Source organism: Haemaphysalis longicornis, unplaced genomic scaffold (genome assembly GCF_048455015.1).
Source record: "Haemaphysalis longicornis isolate Haplotype H1 unplaced genomic scaffold, Haemaphysalis longicornis Haplotype H1 scaffold_10, whole genome shotgun sequence".
NCBI classification, from domain to species: Eukaryota; Metazoa; Arthropoda; class Arachnida; order Ixodida; family Ixodidae; genus Haemaphysalis; species Haemaphysalis longicornis.
In genome coordinates, this window is record NW_027526204.1 from 21,204,668 (window position 1) to 21,226,347 (window position 21,680).

At 50.9% G+C, this 21,680-nt stretch overlaps 3 protein-coding genes across 15 annotated transcripts in view; 1 reads left to right on the top strand and 2 right to left on the bottom strand.

The window, feature by feature from the left end:
- Nucleotides 1-1,464, bottom strand: part of Ewg (DNA-binding protein Ewg) — a 34,649-nt gene extending 33,185 nt beyond the window's left edge. For all 7 annotated transcript variants that reach the window (XM_077689076.1, XM_077689075.1, XM_077689070.1 and 4 more), the window contains exon 1: nucleotides 1,093-1,464. The gene's annotated coding sequence lies outside the window, so the exon portion shown is untranslated. The remainder of the gene's footprint in view (nucleotides 1-1,092) is intronic.
- On the top strand, nucleotides 269-16,127 carry Cia30 (complex I intermediate-associated protein 30). 2 transcript variants are annotated; one of them, XM_077689084.1, is made up of 3 exons: nucleotides 269-671; nucleotides 1,423-2,389; nucleotides 15,989-16,127. In XM_077689084.1, the coding sequence occupies exon 2, from the start codon at nucleotides 1,475-1,477 to the stop codon at nucleotides 2,357-2,359; it is 885 nt and encodes a 294-aa protein (XP_077545210.1). In that variant the 5' UTR covers nucleotides 269-671; nucleotides 1,423-1,474; the 3' UTR covers nucleotides 2,360-2,389; nucleotides 15,989-16,127. The 2 variants fall into 2 exon arrangements, with proteins under 2 accessions (XP_077545210.1, XP_077545209.1); XM_077689083.1 differs by lacking the exon at nucleotides 15,989-16,127 and having other exon boundaries at nucleotides 1,423-3,247.
- The window catches only part of LOC144158284 (wnt inhibitory factor 1-like), a 141,539-nt gene continuing 122,249 nt past the window's right edge, over nucleotides 2,391-21,680 (bottom strand). The window contains exons 7-10 of one of the 6 annotated variants that reach the window (XM_077689079.1): nucleotides 11,919-12,014; nucleotides 9,918-10,031; nucleotides 7,622-7,721; nucleotides 2,391-2,591 (exon numbers count right to left, since the gene is read on the bottom strand). In XM_077689079.1, coding sequence (XP_077545205.1) covers nucleotides 2,582-2,591; nucleotides 7,622-7,721; nucleotides 9,918-10,031; nucleotides 11,919-12,014 — 320 coding nt within the window. In that variant the 3' untranslated portion in view covers nucleotides 2,391-2,581. Of the gene's footprint in view, nucleotides 2,592-7,617; nucleotides 7,727-9,917; nucleotides 10,032-11,918; nucleotides 12,015-21,680 lie in introns of all 6 variants that reach the window. The other 5 variants (XM_077689081.1, XM_077689080.1, XM_077689077.1 and 2 more) reach the window with 5 other exon arrangements.

A 21,680-nucleotide genomic window follows, 5' to 3' on the forward strand; every position in this document is an offset into this window, starting at 1 on the left:
TTACAGCGCACCCGAGCAACCAGTCTGTTTATTCCTCGGCGGCACTTTAAGGCGCAAGAAATGCGCGCGCCTAAGACTCCTTCGCCCTTCGAGCATTTTCACTTTACGAGGGACGATAACGCGCCGACGCCTGTACGATTGCGGGCGTGCTTACAAAGGGGCGGAAAAGGCCCGAACAGAGATTTACACGGGTAGCCGACGGTTTCCGCGCATCCGCGCAACATCCGGAGAGAGACGCTTCTCCGCAATGCTCGCTCGCTCCCGGCACTCCCGGGCATCACCCGCAGCCGACGAAAAGCGACCGTCCATGGCGGCTTCTTGGGGCCGAAAAGGCGGCCAGCACGAAACGCTGGCAGCCCGGCACGCGTGGTTCGCCTCGCAGCAGAAGCGCGGCACCGGCGGTGCACGAGCAGCATCCGGCGGCACAGCGGGAAGCGACTGAGCAGGTGCAGAAGGGCACGCAATCGCTTGCGGCTGCGCACTTTCAACGCTGCCGCTCGGCCCAGGCGCACGGCCTCTACAGACAGCGGCTGTGTCCACTGCGCGCGACCAGACCGCATCGGCCTCCTCCGCTCGGGTCGCGACGCGGGACGTCTCGAGCCGCCGTTAGCAGCCGCGCCGCCGAGCGCCTACCTGGTGGTGCGAGACGCTGCTGACACCGGCGCGAGCAGGTAAGTGATCGCCGCCCCGTCCCCCGCTACTCCGCCGCCATACTCCCGCCCCAACAACGCGTCCATGCGCCCGACTACGCAACAAGGCGACCGCCGAGGGACTCGTGTTCGAAAGCGGGGGTCTTGGCGACGGTGCCCGCTTCGGGTGCCAGCTTCGCTGCGCTTCTGGGCCCGCACCCGCACGCTTGTGCGAGTTTACGAGCAGGTATTTCGGAGAACGATAAAAAAGAAGCAAAAAGTTAAAAGCGAAAGCAGCAGCCATTTTCGCGACTGCGCGGTAAGGGTGCCCAATGGCGGAACGGGCCCCGTTTTCGGAGGCACACTGCGGGCTCCCCTGGATGCTCAGCGCTGCGCGGTGGGTGCGCAGTGGGCGCTCGGGAGTTAATGCACGCGTTACGACTCTCTGGCCGTGCTCACTCACCGCAGAGAGGTCTTCCTGGCCGTTGGGATTTTGTCCAAAAGCATGCGCAAGAGTCGATTAAAATGACACCGATCTGAGCAAGGTAGAGGCGGAACCGGATGTGACGCGGCCGCTTGGCCGTCGGCGCTTCAGGCGTTCCAGCCGCCGGCTCCTTTTCTTTGGCACTTTTGTTTTTCTCGCTGCTAGGGATTTCTTACCGAACAGTGTCGTTATCGACGCTCAAAGAGTGGTGCTCGTGCGTTTTGAGGTGCGTGTTTTCGGCTGACTGGGCGTCGTTTTCGGACATTGGATCGACTGGCGCGCCGCTGTCTACTGCTCGATTGGTTGCAGGACGTTGGCTAGGCCTCCTGCGCCTCACTTCGCTGCGGGCGAAAAGCGCATCATGTTGCCGCTTCGTCAGCTGGCAGCAGCGCGGTCGTCTGCTCGCCGCCTGCTGACCAGGGGGGTGCCCCGCGCGTTGGTGCCCTGCCGGTCGTGCTTCTTCAAGAAGAGCCGGAAAGGCGACGTCGCGTACGATCCCCCGGAAACCGAGGTGCCGTTCAAGACCCTGTTCCAGCAGGGTTACCGGTGGCTCAAGGAGGACGTGCGCCAGTTGGGCCGCGAAATGGCCAGCGAGCCCAAGATGTACTCCGACGGCGACACGGAGGTGTTCTGGAAGTTCGACAGCGCCGAGGCGATCGCCGAGTGGACGGTGACGGCGGACAGCGACAACCGCGAGGGCAGCTCGCGGGCCGACTTCGCGCTGGGCCCGTCGGGGGCGGGCGTGTTTCGGGGCTACCTGGACACGCGCGCGCCTAAGGACGGCAAGCTGATGCAGACGGGCTACTGCAACGTGCGCTCGCCGCGAGCGCGTCGCGCCTTCGCGCTGTGCCCAGCCTACGAGTGGTCGTCGTTCACGCACCTGGAGCTGCGGGTGCGCGGCGACGGGCGCACCTACATGCTGAACCTGGGCGCCGACGGCTACCTGGACGTGACGTGGAACGTGATGTACCAGTTCCCGCTGTACACGCGCGGGGGCCCCTACTGGCAGCTGGTGCGCGTGCCCTTCTCCCGGTTCTTCCTCAGCAACAAGGGACGCGTGCAGGACAAGCAGTCGGCGCTGCCCCGGTCCGCCGTCACGCACCTGGGCATCACGCTGGCCGACGGCGTGCGGGGGCCCTTCCGCCTCGAGGTCGACTACATCGGCGGCCACCTGGACTACTCCCACACCGAGGAGTTCGCCTACGAGCTGTACGAGACGCCCTCGGCCTACGGCCTGGGCTGGTGACCGAGGCCGGTTGAGAGAGCAGCGAGTCAGGTGCGGCAGCAGCAAAGCCTTTATTGCGCACTGCCAAGCACACGGTTGCATGCACGGACTGTTGGGGCAGCGTGGACGAGGCCGTCGTATTGCAGATTGTTGAGGACTGGCAGGCTGGGCCACGGTGTCCTGATACAAAGCTCCACTTGCACTCGGGGGGGTCACACGAACTTCTCCTTCTTCTTCCTCTTCCTAGGTATACCTGCAAGGAAGGGGCAGCCACTCAGTACAATTCGGGCAGGGCTCGGCCAAGCACCACCGTCTCTAAGCAGAGGGCTGGCAGTACCACTGCTCGTGGCAGCAGAGCCAGCCTTGTGAGCTGTGCCAACAGTAGTACCATGGGTGTGCTCCGTGAAGGGTTCCTCAGTGGTGTGGCAGTGAGCAGGAATGCGTTGTGCGTGCTGTTGTGTGAGGAGCTCTGCAGGTCCGAGCGCAAGTACAGCGTCAGAGAAAAGCACGTGGAAACGCTAAACGCAGCTCAAGGGCCTGCAGAGTCATTTAAAAGCTTGGCTTCAGGGCGGCGCGGTGCCTAGTGATAATGCGCACTTTTGGGGGTAAAGAAGGGATTAGTCCGAGTGAACAGAGAACCCCGGGCCAGTATGGAAAGTGGGTTGCCAGAGCTAAGCTGGGTGGTGTTTCCTTGTCCCGCAGTAGGCTGGAGACTAGTGCCAACACATTCGAGGGAGTGTTGGGTCCCGAACGAGGCTAACCCAGCCCACCGGTGTCGTGGCTGCTGTCGGAGTGGTGTTAGTGGGCAAGCTACTTGTCATCCCCAGGTGTGTGTGTGTGTGTGTGTGTGTGTGTGCTGCCCAGGGGCTGGTGGTACTGAGCAAAATAAAGAAATTGTTCTCGTTGGAAGTTGGGATCACTTCATTGCGTCAGGAAGGAATACTGCCAAGTTGTGTCTGCAAACAGGCGTCCTTCAATTGTACCCGCCACGTCAGCATTGGCATTGCAAAGCATCAAGACATGGTCTATGCTCGGTGCTGGAATGCAGAGAAAAAGTGCGCCAATTGGACTGGCTCCGTGTGCGAGTGGGGAGTGCTGGGGCCTGGGCAGGGGCCATCCAAGAGGTGTGTGCTGGCCTGGCCAGAGTGAAAGGAGTGTCCTTCCCCTCGGGGGGAAGCATGGAGGAAGGGCATTGCCATCCGTAGGCCCACATTGGTGGGTCCCTATTTGTGGCAGTACTTGCTTTCCTCCCGGCATGTAGGGGCCTCTGTCACTGCTCTAAAATGGACCTACTATGTGAGCATTGCAACTAACAGTGCTTTTTCTTGTGCTCGTATCAGTGGAACATGACTGCATGGCCATGCGCCACCAAGAAGAAACGGCCACCGCTGCTTGTGTCGTGCCGTACGGTAAAATCTAGATGTGTGGAGATCAGTATGGATAGGAAGGAACCGTACTTTAACCACGCTTTCCACCAAGTTCACACTCTGAATGCGGCTGTTTCGCACAGTGGCTTCTTCGCCGACGTTTGTTGGCCCGTATCTCGGCCAACTTGGGCGCGTGTTGCGCATCATTCGTGTACAGCAACACCACGGGCCACAAACAACTGGGTGGTTGTATGGCAAAAGCAAGTGTTCGGGCATGCCTTTGGCAGCATTGTGAAGCAAGGGCATATTTGGCTGGTGTGAGGAGGCACTTGGCTGCAATGCTGTGACTGCCTAAGTGGCAGTGCTCCCTACTCGATGCATGAATTGTGGGGAACTGCTTGCCGCCCTGGTTACAGTTGTTGGAAGTTTATTTTTCTTTCTGCATTCAGGGCAAGCTGACGGAAAGACCGGGGGAAAAGCAGAAAGCTAAAACCTTGACAGAGGCTTTTCCCTCGACAGCAGTCTTTCACGGCTACGCATTTACATGAAGAACGGAGTACGCGAAGTTACACAGCAAACATCTTCATGTACACCAAATACTATTTCAGAATGGCGGCGCCGTGTACAAAAAAAGTCCTTATTAAGAAAGCATGCATTCCATAATAAACCAATACATACAATGGTAGCGTGGTACATGAAAGCAAACTAAAAAATTCAATTTTACAAAGTCACCCTGGAGTGTGCTTGTGGAAGCACACTCCAGGGGAAAGGTCATTTTAAAATGCGTCATCTCCAAGAGTCCAGCTTGAAATGGTGGGAGTTGGCTGAGAGCATGGAAGGTGCGGACCATAGTCTGGCAGGTCGCATGGGGCATTTCGCGTTTTAAGTGCGAATGCACTTTATAAGCGACCCCAAACCTTCCACCGCCGCCGGCGGCGGCGGCGTCCGCAGTCCTCTCTATATAAAAAAAAAACAGCATCCGGCGCCAGGTTTTGATCCGAGGACTTTTGCGGCCGCAGCGCGACGCTCGACCGACTAGGCCACAGACGCGACGCTGATATCAGTGTTAATAACGCGCCTTATATCTTTAACGCATTCAAACTACGTCGTCAGCGGCGTGCGTTGGCGACTCAGCGGCGTTATAGCGGCTTGAAAACTGCGTGGTGTACACGTGATACTACAAACCCGATGGAAGAGAAGGCGGCGAGGCGGTGGGCTGCGGGGGCCGAGCGCAAGCGCCGCAAGCGGGCCGACAACCGTGCATTCGCACTTTCACATTCTCCCCCTCGGGGAAATGCGGGGGAATTTTTTTTTTTTTCACTGCTCTGTGCGCACGTTCTTTGTAAACATGATGCGCCATCTCTCGAGGGATAAGTGAACCTTGTTTGTAGGAGTTTTCTTTATTTCGCACTGTGGTGCAGCACTAAGTTAAGCACAGAACTTCTGGATTCTGGAACGTTTTCAGGTGTGCTCTGTTCCCTGAGAAGCATGGCCGCATTCTCATCACGAGAGTTTTACAGTGGTGCACAAAGCGAAAGCGATGATGACTCCAGTGAGGAAGAGAACTGCATGCCTCCATCAGGTAGTGATGACAGTAGAGGCACTTTTTTTTTTCCTGAACTGGTTGCACTGGTGCAAGCAGTGCAGCATGTGTTCATTTTTTAACATGAAAGTGTTTTATTCTCGGATACACGAAGATTTTGCTGACGTCATATCCGTCGCGGAAGTGATGCCAGTACAACGAAGCAAGCGGCCTGTAAAGGGTGCACCCCTGCACACAGGGTCTTCTTGTGGGGAAGCAACCTTTAGTACTAAAGAGAACATTACACTTAGGGTTGTTCGTTTTCAGGTTTTATATTTTAACCCGAAAGTTTTTTATGCCAGGATACACAAAGATTTCACTGACGTCATATCCATCACGGAAATGATGCCAGTACACCTTTGCCGAAGCGACCGCCAGCAGGATGTCACTCGCCAAGCACACCCACAAGACAGCTGCCGACCCGCAAATCATGCTGCGATGCAGATTTCGCTGCACATTTCATTTTTGTGTTTTACTGATTGCTATGACAAAGGAATCGACCACAGTTTTTTTTTTTTTTTTTTTTCACTAATTGAAAACTCCAGTAGCACTCGACACTGGTCTGCACGACGTTGCACTAACCTGCACCAGTTCGGGTTAAAAAAAAATGCCCCCAGTGATTCGACAGAAGCGAGTCACGAAGTCCATGACAGCATTGGAGACAGTGCCACGCAGTGTGAGCTACACATTTTGTTGAAACCCAATGAATTGGGTTGTGAAAGATGTTTTCCTGGCGTCTGGAGGTTTCCATTGTCAATAGTTTTATTTGGAGGTGCACACAGCTGCAGAATCGTGCAGAGAAAGAGCAGCGAAACCTGCAGCTTCCCTGCCACCTCGCCCAATAGCTGGGGGTGATCTGAGCACTAGAGCCAAAAAGTGGGGCCTGCACGTATGGAGTGCGGGGAAAGGCTATTGAGACCACCCATTTCGTCTGCAAGCTTCCTGGCTGAAGTAACAAGGACTGTGCTGTTTATAGTGACAGAAAAAGAGGCTCGAGGGAAACTGTTTTTCTGCAAAATCTGCAGTAAAAAAAACCCTGGCCTGCACCCAGGAGAATGCTTCGTGCGGTTCCACACACTGCTCAAATATTAGTAAAGGAGTTGCAAGCAGAATGCAAGAGAAAAAATAAATACCCTACGAGTTTACTTGCACACTTTGTGTTTTTCTTCGCGGCGTCAGAAACTGCCAAAATGTTAGCGGACCGGAACGCGTATATGCGTTTCCTAGTCAGTACAGCCAGCCATCACCTGAGCTTGCTTATGGGGGTTATATCACAGCATAAACGTGCCTAAAGCATACAAAACCATCCGAACTAAAATAAATAACAGTCGAAACGGACCTGAAATAGTTGAAAACCACGGTGTAGAAAAATATTCAACAGAAATAGCCGAAATTGACCCAATAGGGGAAACCCGCCAAAACGTATAAGAAGCAATAGCTGAAACTGACCAAAAGGCAACAAAAATACCCAAAATCCCATTTATAATTCATAAAGATGTCGTAGATGATATGCGTGATAGCAAATATTGATATTAAAATAAGAAACCCTTGAAAATGAAAAAAGAAGCGGTAACGGGATTTGAACCCGGATTAAGATGTTTGCTTCGCAGGAGCGGAACTACTACACTACGAGAGCAAGCGGTTCTGAGCGATTAAGATGGGGGTCACGTGGACGTGGACATAGCTTCAAACATGCCCCTAGATAGCGCCATGCGTCTAGGGTTGCCACCTGACCGGTTTTGGACCGGCCCGACTGGTTTTTTTAGACTGCGGGCCGGTTGCCGGTCTGTACCTAAAACCGGCCGACATTGGCCGGTTTCTTGGCCATTGTGCAGCAACTATTTCTTTTTTGGCTTTTTGTAAGCGTCAATACAGCCACTACCACGATAAATGTGTCGACAAGCTCAGCAAGGGCGGTTACTTTTCACTGCAGCACATTCAGAGCAATAACCAGAATCTTGATCACTTTGAAAACGTTATGTGGATTCTTCTGTAGGGAAACGCTACAATATATGACATTGTATGTAAAAAAAAAAATGTGACGTCTGTTTTTAACACAAGTTCAACTTTCTCTATAGCACGCCCCCCGCCCCCTCCCCCCACCACCTGAACAGCTGGTTTTTTCTGCGGGGAAAGGTGGCAACCTTACATGCGTCGCTTGGCCGTGCTGACTAGGAAACGCCTATACGACCGACCGGAACGGCCGGAAAGTGGGCGAAATTTGGCACTGCGAAGGGTCACCAACACTGTCCCTGTGCCACTACTGGCTCGGGAAGAGAGCGGTGGTCCCGCGGAGGGCAGCAGTGGCGGCAGCAGCAGGAGGTGTGTACCTACGCCTGGCGCACCTCCGGCCGTAGAAGCCCTGGTCGCAGAGGCACCGGTTGTGCCGCACGCAGACGCCGTGCACGCACCGCCTCTGGCACTGCTGCTGCTGCTGCTCTGCGAGGAGAAGGACGAGAAGACAGGCTCTTCTTGTGCTGACCCCTTCTGGCTGCCCACCACGGCCAGAGGCAGTTAAAGGAGCCATGAAGAGAAAATACAACTTCGTTTAATTTGAAAGAACTAGGATTCAGCATCTCACTGAGCTCCATTACAGCCACAAAAGATGTTTTTGTAATGAAAAAAAAGCAAGAAATATTTAAAAACTTTCAAATTTTACGCCACAGTGACGTGTTATGAGCAAGAATGACGTAGGCCAACAATAAAACATAATTTTCAGTGCGTTAACTGCATGTTAGCATTCAAGTGATGCGGTCAAATGGAACTAGAGGCCCCATTACAGACGTCCAGTCATGTGTCGTCGCAACAGGTCAGTTAGGCGGCCGCCAATCGCACAAACAAGGTTCCGTGGCGTCGTAGAAAAGTTCCGGGAAATTGGCTAGGGGGTCGCGACTGCTTCACACGTTTTCTTTCATATCTCCGTTATTTGTTTGAAGATTGTGATGATATTGGTATCATTGTTATTGGGACTAAGCAGTCTTTGTAATAAACCCAACTTGTATTTTGTCTTCATGGCTCCTTTAAGGCTGAAAGTTGGGCTAGTTGGTGTTGACTTAGTTAGACCCATTTTACCAGCGAAAGACGGACAGGGGCCTCGAAAGACGGTAGTACAATCAATAGAGTTAAACTGAACAGCTTTTACTTGAGACACGTAATATGTGAAAACGCTAACAGACAGGGCTGAAAAGATGATAACACTTACAAATGATAAAAAACAATCTACAGTCATAGATGCGTGCCACCCCACACGGCCAAGCTACGTCCTGCGCATGCGCTCTTGCGAGCTTAGCTCTTTTGCCGTAAGAGCAATGGAAGGCATGCTGATACAGTTATCTGCCTCCCTGTGAACATGGAAGGCCTCGGAAATCTCTCGTTTCACTAGGTCGTGCCCGCTGCCTAAGACGTGTGGCATCAAATGCTGGGCCACAACCAGGACACTGCTTGCAATGGTTGGCCACAAAACTGTAATCCTTGTATTTTCCAATACTATGAACCCTGGTGAGTGCAATAAGAGAATCAAGTTGTTTTAATGCACCGCTTGGAACTAATTTTAAAGCTCATTAAACCTGTGTGGCACCAGTGGCAAGGAACCGTTTCGAATGCCTGTTTCAAACACCACGGCTTAATAAGCTGCAAAATTAGTTCCAGGCGGTGCATCAAAAAAACCGATTCTCTTGCTGCACTCGCGAGAGCTCGTAGCACTGCAAAATACAAAGATTACAGTTTTGTGGCAAACACTGCTTTGTCTATTGTTCCTCCAGAAATGGCCAATTATCTCTAATTATCTCGGTAACTAATTGACTGACTCAAAAAATAATGGCACATTTGAAATCAGTGGGGAAAAAAGCAGCAACACTGACAAGTTCCACAGAGTTTACTTAAAAATTAGAAGAAATTGTTTAAGGGGGGGACACTGGTCTTGGGGACATTTCTGTTATTTTTTAACATATGTGTTTGAGATTTACACATTAAGTCCATCTTAACATCCTGAGCACAAATATGCAGTCAGCTTTCGTCTATGGGGTGTAAGCTTAGAGTTGTGCAACCTGTTATGTCACTCCATTTTGGGCAATTTTTTCATTATGTGCCTATGAAATACTCAAATAGCTTTTATCCCTTTGTGCTCTAGAAGGACCAGGGAGTGCAACTATACCACAGCAGTAATTTTAGCATGTTTTCTGCAAACGCTGTAAAATTCGTAAATGTCAGGTCACCAATTTACAATGTTTTTGTAAAACTGCATAAAATCTTTAGCCAGCAAAAACAATTCTGTATTTTTGTGGTTTTTATTGCACTGTTCAGTTCATAAGCTTTCATATGCAGCAAAAATGATGTAAATCGAACCAGTACATCCGAAGATATTGTAGCTGACAGCTGACCATGTGGGAAAAAAAATTGTTTCTGAGAAAACAGGGCACGAAGTTTGCAAACATAGGCAAAAATGGTCATTTAGGAGACTTCAAGGGGCGACAGCTTTGTGAATACTTATGATACAGCTATGATATTTTGTAGGTACATTCTTCAAAACCTGTAGACTGCAAATAAAATTAATACAGAAAATTGATTTTTTTGGCAAATTTTCGGTCTTCAAGACCGAAAACCCCCGACCCGCTTGCCCAGCATGTCTCACCTCTGTGGTGGGCTGTGCTGTGGGCGCACTGGGGCCCCGCAAAGGTGCGGGTGCAGCGGCACTGGTTGACGCCCACGCACCGCCCGCCGTTCAGGCACGGGATGGAGCACTTGCCTGCAGCAACACGCACCCACACATCATTTGGGAGCAGCAGCTCTGCTCTCGCTCCACACGGCAGCAGCGAGCAACAAAGCTTCGGATGCAAAACAGCAAAACATGCACATCTGGTGGGGTTAGAACGTGATGGTGTACATACAGCGAGAAGCATGTGTTCCTCTACCTGAACACTACCAGGCAGGCATCGACACGTGTGGCACTGAGGGAAGATAAACTTGCGTGGCTGGAAGCATAGTTGCTTCGCATGGCTTTCATGCCCTTCATCAAAGGGCTCATCATTCAAGTCGGTGAGCGGCTTGAAAAAAGTACAGACGGATCGTACCATGTACGACTCGGCGTGTCAACCTACAAAACCTTTTTAGTGAACTGTTTTCTCGTTGCACTTGTACCCGATTTGCATCGCTGAACGTGACGGGTAATTTGGTACCTCCCCGAGTGGATGTCTGCAAATGCATATCTGAACATGCATGACGTATGGTGACTGTCCAACCTTGACATTAGATGTTTTTGGATGCCCTACAGACCCTAGTTGTTTGGGGAGTTCAGATCGATTGAGGCCTTCATTCTTGTTGGACACGTGTTGAGGCGGAGTGTGTGATTGACAGCCAAATGTAGAGTTGGTTGGCCTCAATGACAAGGCTAACCACCCGCAGTTGAGGGACACGTGAAATAACGTCAGCAGGGGGAGAGGGCCTATAACGGCAGTTCACGTTTGGTAGGGGCACAGTGTGGGTTCACGGTGGCGGCGGCGGCATGCGTCGTGGCCACGTCTGTCACTGTGTGGAGGCAACGGGACCATTGGCACTTGCTCGCTATCAGCCGAGCGAAAGAGCACAGGTTCGATCAGTCACGGCAGCTGTTTTCCTGATAAAGGGAGACACTGATCATTCAGCGTGCTGCGTCAATGATCCCCAGGTAGTGAGACGCAATGGGTAGCCCTTCACTAGGCGTGGCCCAGGGGTAGCTTTGGTGTGGAAAACCCCCAAATCTGAGAACTTCTGTTCTGGCCAGCCTTTGGTTACCTACTAAAGGGCAATGCCATCGGTTAGAGGGTAAGGAGAGCATATGGAACGAAGGCGTAGCCAGATTAAACAGAAGGGGAGCAAGGGCGGAGCCTTGGGGAGTGCCCAAACTTCATAGGGCGTGTAGGCGGGCATTGTTCAGAAACTAAGACTAGGGTCGCAGTACGAAAACACAAAGAAGCTGCTGCTCGTGCAAGAACGGGCTTCGAGGAGGCCACAAGCATTGTCAAGGCCAGTGTGGGTAGCAGCATGGGCCCTGTCCAGTGTGCGATGCAGTTTGATACAGCTGGTGTGTCCATGCTTTGTCACAGTTGGGAACATGCTTGCCGTGGGGAGCATGTCTTCCGCTGGGCATGCAAGAAGCCAGAACAGGCACGCTTTTATTGCGCGGGCATACACTGCCGTGTGCGATGAAACTACGCAAAGAATCGCGCAGCAGGAAAGACAATAAAACGTAGCCCAAATGCAAAGACGTTGAGGCTGAGCCAGAATGCTGCAATTGCGTGACTTTTGAAGGCGGCGGCATGCACAAAGAAAGCCAACGTTAATGGGAGCCAAGTGCCAGCTGTTGCAGTCGGAGCTTATAAAACAATTTTTTTTTTTGCATCGCTACCCCTGTATCTGGCATCTGGCTTGCCAGCTGCACGTCGTGGGCCTCCTCCGACAAGTGTACGACGCCAAAGCCGGTCCTAATGATCAGTCGTAACGATTAGTCGCATGCCAATCGTATGCTGTAGTCGTGCACGTGTCTCGCGCTTTACTGATAGCCCCATCTGCTCCCTCGATGTATGCCAGCTGCAGTCTCAGCTGATGGTGCTTCTTTCGACGCTGGTCTGTGCTGGGGCAGGCCCTGCGCACTCACTGTATTCGCAGCGTGGTCCATAGTAACCGCGTCGGCACGAACAGGTGTCCTTCTGGATGCACTTTCCCCCGTTGAGGCACTTCTCTGCACAGATGCCTGAAAGAGAGAAAAAGCCGCCATGGTGAAGAAGCAGGGCTGGCTGATAGTGTCGGGTAAACTGGGATTAAAGGCGCACTGACACGAATGGTAAAAAGCTTCCTTTGTACATGGACATATCTCTCAGAAAAGTTTCAGCGGTAACCGTTCAGCATAACATATGGTAGACTCGCTATAAAATTCAAACGTTCGGTTAATTCAAACAAATATCAATTTCTGTGGGCCCACTATGTTTTCAATGTATTTTAAAGCCGCTTAACTCAAACTGCTGCGTTTCTTAAATTCGGTTAATTCGTACTTTTGGCTTGTCCTTGCCAGAAAATATCCGCCGCATTTGCCGCTTCTAGCTGCGCATTTGCATCCTTATACCCAGTCCGTGGCAGTAACTAGTTACAAGTAACGCGATATCAGCAACAGCTTACTTTTTCCAGTAACTAGTGAGTGTAACTAGTTACTTTTAAGTTAGAGGAAGTTGTAACTGTAACACTGCTGCTTTCTTAGCCAGTAACTGTGACAGGACATCCGTTACAGACTAGTTGCTTCCAGAGATTGCAAAATTACTGCTAAAAAGTAATTCAATTACGTTACTCATTACTTTCCTAGAATTTTCTAAAATGTAATTAAATTACATTCGCAATTACAGGTAGCCGAAAGTAATGACATCACATTACTATTATTTTTCAAGAGTAATGAAATTACTTTGAAATTACTTTGCGGGTGTCAAATAACGCTCAAAACAGCCCAGATCAAAGCAGCCCAAAGCAGCCCGGTGCGCTGCAAGAAACTTGTGTTCATCATATGCAACGGTCCAGCTTCTCAGGACCGTGCGAGTACAAAACATTCCAGGGAACTCCGACAATGCTTTTCAGCAACGAAAGACAAACGGTTTGCACGCTTCCGTAACGGTTTGCACGCTTCCGTGCTTATCCCCGCCAAAGGAAAAAACGAGTTTTCCTAGCAGCGGGCTTACACCAGTGACCAGTGTAACGAAGCCTTGAACACAATCTGCACGCTTTTAACTCGACTGACTGTTGCCGCGACATTCCCGGAACGCATAAAAAGGGAACAAAGAGGCACAAAAAAGCAGGCAGAGCTCTCATCGAACTCTCATCGAAGCGTTGCTTCCTTCGTGTTTGTAGAGTTCCAATGCCCAGAAACCCTCTGGGCATCTGAACTCTACTTGGCCAACTTTTCTTGGTCAATTTTTTATGCCGTAAGAGAAGCGGACAGGCTATATCGTAGTCAGAAGTAATTGGGAAAGTAGTAATTTCCTTGAAATTACTGGCCTGGAGTAATTTATTACATTACTAAATTACCAACACTGAAAAGTAATTCATTGCATTACTCATTACTGCAAGAAATAGTAATTCAATTACTGTAATTTAACCACTGCCAAGTCTGGTTGCTTTTATTTCTATAAAAGGGGCACACCAGGGGGGTTTATATGCTAGGTTTAGCTTGTGAGCAAAAAAAGACGCCATTGTAAAGTTTCCGACATGAAATGGCATTTATTGCAACACTAGACACTTGGAAACTGGTGAAGAAACGTGGAAGCGTGAAAAAATTTGGTCAACAGAATAGCGGCTGCTCGTTGTTCCGAGTGTTGGGATTTTCGGCTGGTGTTTGGTCGCCTGCATAAAGTCCGTGGCCGTTTCTGGGTTCTTCAGGACAAGAGTGACGGCCGAAGGGTTTGGAGACACGCTGGGCTTGTCCCCAAACAACCTGCAAACAAATTCCGTAGTGGGACCTACAGCAGCAGCCCGCTCTTGTGCAAGCACTGCAGGCGCTCGGCACGAAGACGCGCGCCTCTTCGTGCGGTTGCCTAGTTGTGAGTGCCCTCTGCTGCTGCCTACGGGGGAGCGGGGCAATGCTTTGGCAGTAGGGAGAAGAGACCCACATTGACTCCAGGTGCGGAGCATGTTGGCTGGGCTTTGAAAACGGGGGGCAAACTGGAGGAAAGGACAAATCCACGATCCCATCAGCTGAGGTTAGTCGAAACCTATGGCAACACTGAGCTGGCCGAACGCGACTTTGGAACTATGTATTGCTGTATTTTTGCGCGTATAACCCGCCCCTGCATATAATCTGTACCCTTACTTTCAGCTCACCGGGAAAGAAAAAAATTCCTCGCGTATTGCCTGCCCATTTGATACAGGAAAGGCTGCACCAAAACTGCTCAAGCAACACATCCCATACTATGCAGACAGAAAAAGCGGCGTATTTACCAAGTAGAATACACTGGCTGCAAGGCGAAAGTCACAATGCAGGAATTAAATTCAATTGTTAGATTGCGCTCGCCCTTGTTTTTCCTTCCTTGTCGTTGTATGTGTTGCGCAATTGCTGCCAGCGAAGGCTTAGTCAGTGTTGCCACGTAGGAAAAACACCGCGTGTTATCCGCACCACTACTTTGCCACTGAAATTTTCGCATTTTTGGTGCGGGTTATACGCGCGAGAATACGATAGCTTGTGATTACGTCATCTGAATGTGCTGATTTGGTTCGCTCAGCGTTGCCTTTGCTTTGGACTTTGGCTGATGGGATCGTGGACTGTGCACGTGCGTCAGCAAAGCTTTTGCATTCCATCGTCGTCATCATGTGCCCTTTGTGGAAGGCCATTGGGTGAAGTGGCTTTCCTGGAGGTCATCAAAGAGGCATGGGAAGCTTTGCCTAGAAAAGTGCAACAATGGGACCTGCTTGTTTTTACACTGCTTTAGTAGGCTCGCCACAGGGGGCAAATGCTTCTGGGTGCCTGGAAACTTCTGGTACGCCGATTTCCCATGCGTCCTTGCATAACTGGCTGCGCTGCCAAAAATGTCCCCAAAAACAACCCGGGCAGCCAATCACGCGAGAGTGCACCGGAAGTTTTCCGGCACCCAGTAGGATTTGCCCCAGGACTTGGCTGAGGTGCAGCTTGTGTGAGCTGTCTTGGTTGTAAGTAGCTCTGTCGCGTCATCCAGCCCCAGGAGCCTGCACAGCAGTGTATGTCGCAGTAGCCTTTCTTGCAGTAGCTGTGCACCAGAGTTGTGCGTAATGTGTTACAAGTAATCGATTACTCGTAATCAATTACATTTTTTTGTAATTTTGTAATAGTATTATCAATTCCTCTTTTGAACATGTAATGTTCTGGGTAATTCAAGTACTTTTTTTTGTAATTGATTACCGGAAATCAATTTTCTCGTCCCAAAAAATATAAGACTGTTCTTTGCAGACCGCCGTCCTGTCAAATGTCGCCGCAGCTCACTTCCCATTACACCCAACTCAAGCCACCATGCAAGCCACGATAGTTCGTTGTAGTTTGAGTTACGGCACTGAAATTTTCAAGGAAAGTAACACAAAAGTAACCGATTACGTTTTTGTAATTGATCAGTTACTTTCCTGAACCTGTAATTGACCCCTGTAATCAATTAAATTTTAACCCCTTGATGCCCAGCGTTGCTCAGGAGGAAAAACTCAATGTTTTTTTTCTCTTCCATTTTGTGTTTTTTTTTTTCGACATTTCACACCATTTATCGACAGACAAAGCATCCCGGACCTTCAAAAATTAAAGAAGAGGGCAGCACGTACTTCCGTGTGCTAAAAAAATATTCTTTACACGTGTCAACTCGCATCGAGTCCGGATGGCTCAATGGGCCGGTGACAGGTAACCGAAATTGTGCAATTTCGTTGTTACTACAGATGATAGCAATACAAACTTTACGTTTCCTTCACTTGCACCATAAATCATGGTGGTCAACTGAGGTAGCTCTCTTGCTGAAGTGATATATGGCCAGCCAGTGTGTCTTAGTGTCCGTCCTAATGAACCAAAATTTTTTCTGCCTTCATATCTGTGATGTCGGAAGTCCTTTTAGATCATAAAAAACTTCTCACCTGCTTAAAAACAAATTATTACAGTATTGGGCATCAAAGGGTTAAAGGAAGTAATTGTAAGTGATCACTCATTTTCTGTAACGCCCACGTGTGCCCGCTGCTGTGCAGGTGGCAGAGGCATGGGTAGCATGCGGAGCGCCCTCGGGGGTGCAGCCCGGAGGCGGCGGCGCCTGTATGACCGGCTGCTGCGCGTGGACCTGGCCGGGGAGCTGGGGGCGGACCGCATCTACGCGGGCCAGATGGCGGTGCTTGGCGGAGACCCCCAGGCAGGCCCCGTGGTGCGCCACATGTGGGAGCAGGAGAAGGAGCACCTGCGCGCCTTCCAGCGCCTGCTGCCTGAGCACCGGGCACGCCCCACGGCCCTCACGCCCCTCTGGAGCGCCGCCGGCTTCACCCTCGGATTCGGTGCGCTTCCTCCCCCCTCCGCCCCGTCCCCCTCGCTTCCTGCGACAGCTGAGCTAGCCGATGGGGGAAACGGGGGCCTTACCAAATCACGGGCTCCCACCACCCAGAGGCACACAACCACACATGCCAACGTGCCGATAGTGGCTCTGTCTGTAGGGCAAGGTGCCTGTAGCCAGAAACTAGCTTTTTTCTGCTCGTTTCTCAGCATGGCCAGGTAATGTGGGACCACTTCCACAACACCAGGCTCAAAGCGTTTCAGCAACTAAACCAGCGAGCACGGTGGGTGTCGGGTGAAGTGAGCGGTCGCTCACTGCGGGCGAAAAACATAGCTAAACACAACAGTATGCGTGGTTCGTGGCAATATACTGTGCCAATTTTGTTGCTGGTAAGCCACGTACAAACTCAAGATCTGTCATTTGCACTGATCGTTTTCCTGACTGAAGCAGAGACTCCCATTTTCAACTGTCAGTGTGGTCATGTCTGGGAGCCATTCCAAGCAGGCGAGATGAGTGAGCATTTTGTCGGTGGCTTGAGCGTTTCCCCCTTTTCACGTGGATCAGCATGTCAGGGATTGTTTCAAGCCAGTGGTGCAGCTGCAGACTTGGCTAATCAGGTGGACCTGTTGAAGAGTGCCTAGGCTCTGTTGGTAGGTGATGGCCAAGTCTGTGGTGCTTTATCGCTGGTTACTTGTTGATCCCTGCCCCACTTACAAAAAGAGGAAAAGAGCGCCCATCCACAGCCTGTCGTCTGCTGATATTTAGAAGGTGCGCTCAGCAGAAGCCAGGCATGTGCGGCTCTTGTGCATGCATCTGAGCAAGCTCAGCTTTCATGTTTTAGTGTAGTGTGCACGCAGTAGATGGAGCAGCAGGAAACATAGGTACGCTGACTGCCTCTTTCGGGGTTACATCGGCTCGTGGATGCTCACCCAGATTCCAAGGCATGCATTTTGTGAGAACATATAAAGGGCAGCGCACACATGATATTTACGAAGCGTACCTCACCCACATGGCAGGAAATGATTGCATTAGCGAGGCATCTGCAGACTTATTCAGCAAGGAAACGCGCTATCTGGATTCTCAAGAAACAAGGGGTGATTGCCCGTCCCCTCGCCTCTTGCCACGCATTGATACCGTATTTTCGCGCGTATAACCCGCACCAAAAGTGCGGAAATTTCACAGGTGAAGTAGAGGTGCGGATTATATGCGAGGTATTTCCTTTGGTGTAGCTTCACGGCAATGCGCGTTGGGCCGTACAGTGGTAGTAGCAACTAAGCCACTGTTATCCAATTGACAGTTCTTATTTTACACGCACAGCTCAACAATATACCAACCTGAAAAAAATGTATGCGCAAGTCATCCAGTTACGTAGTCAACTAGGTAAGTTTTCTAGCGTAAACAAATGTTTAGTATTGCTGGTGTAGTAGGTTTGGTCCATCCTTTTATGTATGGAATGGGCGGGCAATACGCAGAAATACATTTTTTTTTATTCGTCGACGGAAAATGGGGTGCAGATTATATGCAGGGGCGGGTTATACACGCCAAAATACGGTAGTTGCAGTGCTCACTGAGTGTTCATTGCACGTGCTAGTTCCTGTGTTTTTGCCATTTGTCTGTTGTGCTTTACTTTTCCTACCATGGCTCCTCCTCCCCATTTGGTGGCAGGTATAAAACGACCAAGCAGTTGCTAGTCAGCACCGCATGTGGTTGTCCCTCATCCCACCTTTCAATTCAGACTTTCGAACTGTGCAGTATTATTGGCCATGCATTCCAGTTTAGGAGCCGTAGCTGCATGCGTCGCAACAACCCAACAAGCTTACTGCCAAGGCTGAGCACCGCAACTGTGCTAGCGGACCCGCAAAGGGCTTAGCACGCGCTGCACGAGTGCTCAGAGCAACGCGTTGTTGCCTAGTATCGTCCCAGGTATCAGTTATGCCATTGACATTTGGTTTATCACAGATAAGCAAAACGCTCTCTTGCTTTGTCTGCTTTCGCGGACTGCCACAACAGTTTGCACTTGTGTAGTGTGGATTGACTGAAGCCGTTTTAGATTAAAAAGGGTTACCAAAATAGAAATGACTGCAAGCCTGAGCTGCAATAAAGTGTGACTCCTTGTTTATGCCGGCTTGGCAGCAACCTCTCACACGCGCGTCTTGCATACATGAGAAAGGTGATTGCTTTTGTACAGTGCACACATTTTTCTTCGCTGCACCCGAGAAAGAGAAAGAAAAAACCGTGGTTGATTCATAGGAATCAGTAAATCACGAAAGTGAAATGTGCAGTGAAATCTGCAGCTGAGCATGGTTTGCGGGTCGGTGGCTGTCTTGTGGGTGTGCTTGGCGAGCGACGTCCTGCTCTGGGATCCCTTCGGCAAAAGGTGTGCTGGCGTCATTTTCATGACTGATATGACGTCAGTAAAATCTTGGGGTGTCGCAGCATCAAACACTTTCAAAACATAAAATCCGAAAACAAACAACCTTAAGTATAACGTTCTCTTTACTACTGAAGGTTGCTTCCCTGCAAGAAGACCCTATGTGCAAGGGTGCACCCTTTACAGGCCGCTTGCTTCGTTGTGCTGGCATCACTTCCGTGACGGATATGACTTCGTGTATCCGGAAGTACAACACTTTCGTGTGAAAAAATGTCCCGAGCTCCTAATGCAGCAAGCGCTGGTCAGCAACGGATCAAGGGCATTGATTTAGGCCTGGTGAGGATGCTCAGCACGGGCCTGGAAGGGGCCTCTGTGGCAGTGCTGTAGGCGAGCTGAGCTGCTGCCAGTGCGCACTGCTGTGGCTCTGTACCCGCCGTGCTGGCTCAGTGGCCAGGTATGGGATGCCAGCCCAAAGCGTGCCTAGATTTTAGCCACGTTAGAGGTCTCCTGCGGGTGGCCAAGGTTAATCTGTGGGAGTCCTCCACTGGGGCATAGCCCAGCTGTAGCTCCCACCGCGTGGCTCTTTCGTGGATGGGGGCGACGTGTCGAGGTTTCAGTCCACGTCCAACTGGGTTGGGGGCCCGTGCAGCCTCGGCCCTGCTGGGAGCCCGTGCTGCCATGGCGTGCACGGTGGCCGTGGAGTCGGTGATCACGGAGCACTACGACAACCAGATCCGGGAGCTGCTAGCCGACCCAGGCGGCCCCGCCGAGCATGGCGAGCTGCTCGAGGTGGTGCGCCGCTGCCGCGACGACGAGCAGGCACACCACGACACGGGCCTCGAGCAGGGGGCCGAGGGGGCACCCCTGTATGGGCTCCTGACGACCGTCATCACGGCGGGCTGCCGCGGAGCCATCTGGCTGGCCGAGCGGCTCTGACATTTGAACTGAGCGTGTATAGTTTAGGCGAATAAAGTGCAGAGGGTGTTCTTCCTTGGTTCTTTCACACCCTCTATTTTTCTTGAATCCTCGTTGGCCTCTGCGAACAAAATAAAATGCGATGTTTCTTTGGGAGGAGGTTTCAATGTGCTCACTGATATGCCACTAGGTGACCTGTAAAAAGCGCAAAGGGTCATGGGTGCGTCACTGTGCCCACCACGTCCGGTTCAGATGTCTTCTGGCCTCCCATACGCCAGCAACTTTCACGTGTGTGTGCGTGTTGTTGATTTGTCACAGAGTGCTTATCTTTCAGAAAAGCCCCTAATAGGATCATCATCATCATCACCAGCCTATCTACACCCACTGCAGGGCAAAGGGCTCTCCCATTAATCTCCAATTATACCGGTCCTGTGCTAACTACGACCAATTTATCCCCGCAATCTTCTTGATCTCATCTGCCCATCTAACTTTCTGCCGCCCCCTGCCACTCGGTTATCCTTAAAGGAGTCATGAATAAAAACACAAGTTTGGCTCATTCAAAAAATTGCCTCGCTAGAATCATACTGACACCACGTTTAACGTAAACTTCTCTCAAATAAGCTACATAATTAGGAAAAAAGGGAATGGCCATGCGACTCACTAGCCACATGCGACCCACCCACTAGGAAGCTGTTTTAATAGCAGTCAGCAGTGGCGCCACTGATGAACGGTGATTTGGAGCAATTTTTGTATCAGCAAATTATTAATTTTGGAGCAATTTGGAGCACCTAAATGCCAGTTTTGGAGCACCTTGAAGCAACTAAACATCAACTGCTAGATGTGCCCAAAGCATCTCTCAACACTAAAAATTGACCAGTATCGTCCAGTAATTGATGTGGAAGTCGCCATGGAAGGTGCTTCAAGGTGCTTTTCATTAATGAACAGCATAGCTGAAGAATAATGGTGTTGTCCTTACTAGGGTAAGACTTTTTCAAGGAGTCACTGAAAACGCTTCATAGTTGGCAGGCTCTAACATGCATTAAAAATAGCTTTCACAGGCGGCTCTCCCAATAGCCCAAGAATAGCTAAATAGCCAATCAAAAAAAAAAAAACTTTCCCGCCAATCTCAAGCATCCCTGGGGCAGTGGGATTTTTTTTCACGTATTTCGAAACAGTCGCTAGAAGTTGCCACAAGTTTGATGCAATTAAATCCCCTAATTATACTCTACGCAATAGCAAAAATGCAACAAAACATAATTTTCAAAGTATTTAGTTCCTTTCTGGTGGGCATAAACGGCAACATGCAACACGATAATGAATATTGAAAGGCTTCGACAAACCTGCGTAGAAAAAAAAACCGTCTCGCGCCTCTTCTCTAGTTTATTAGGCAACCTCTCGCGCTTTAATCTCTCATTTTATTTGATGCAGGCGCTTGCAATCAGTTCTCGTGCGCATTTCCACGCTAGCTGGAATGCGCACGAGAAATGCGCATGGAGCGTTTTTGCACGCGATTTGTGCGCGTCGACGATTCCGCGCGCGCCACAGCTTCTGCCTCGCTCACAAATTGCGCGCATTGCGCGCGGCAGTGGGAGGAGTCTGATGACTTGCGCCGATGGGGAGGCGCGCACCTCAAGGCGGCGGTTTAGAAGCGCTCGAGACAGCCGGCTGGCTTCGCCGGAGACATTTAGGCTTACCACCCCGGCAGATATTGCATGGGCGCTTTCACTAGCTACTTTCACTTTAACGCACAAGAAACTTCGTGTATACCTTGAGCGGTATTTTAGAGAGCGCTTAAAAGCGGTCGCTCAAGCTCCCCAAACTAATTTGCGGCCGAAGCGGCCGCCATGTTGCCGCCCCGCGCGCAGCGTGTAGGTGGTTCCGCGGCAGCGGCAGCGCGCCTGTGGCATGCACGGCGCGTTTTCGCAAGCAGAAAACCCTCCCTGCGTTTCACGCTTTTCACGGCCCGCTCCACTTGCGACGGTCCACTCAGCGAGCCCGGCAAGCGAAGCAGGAGCTTGCTGCCGAGCGCATCACACATGCCGTGACGGGGCGTTCCTGCTGCCTCTCGGAGCGGAGAGGGCGGGAAATGAATGCCACCTAAAACTGTCTATTG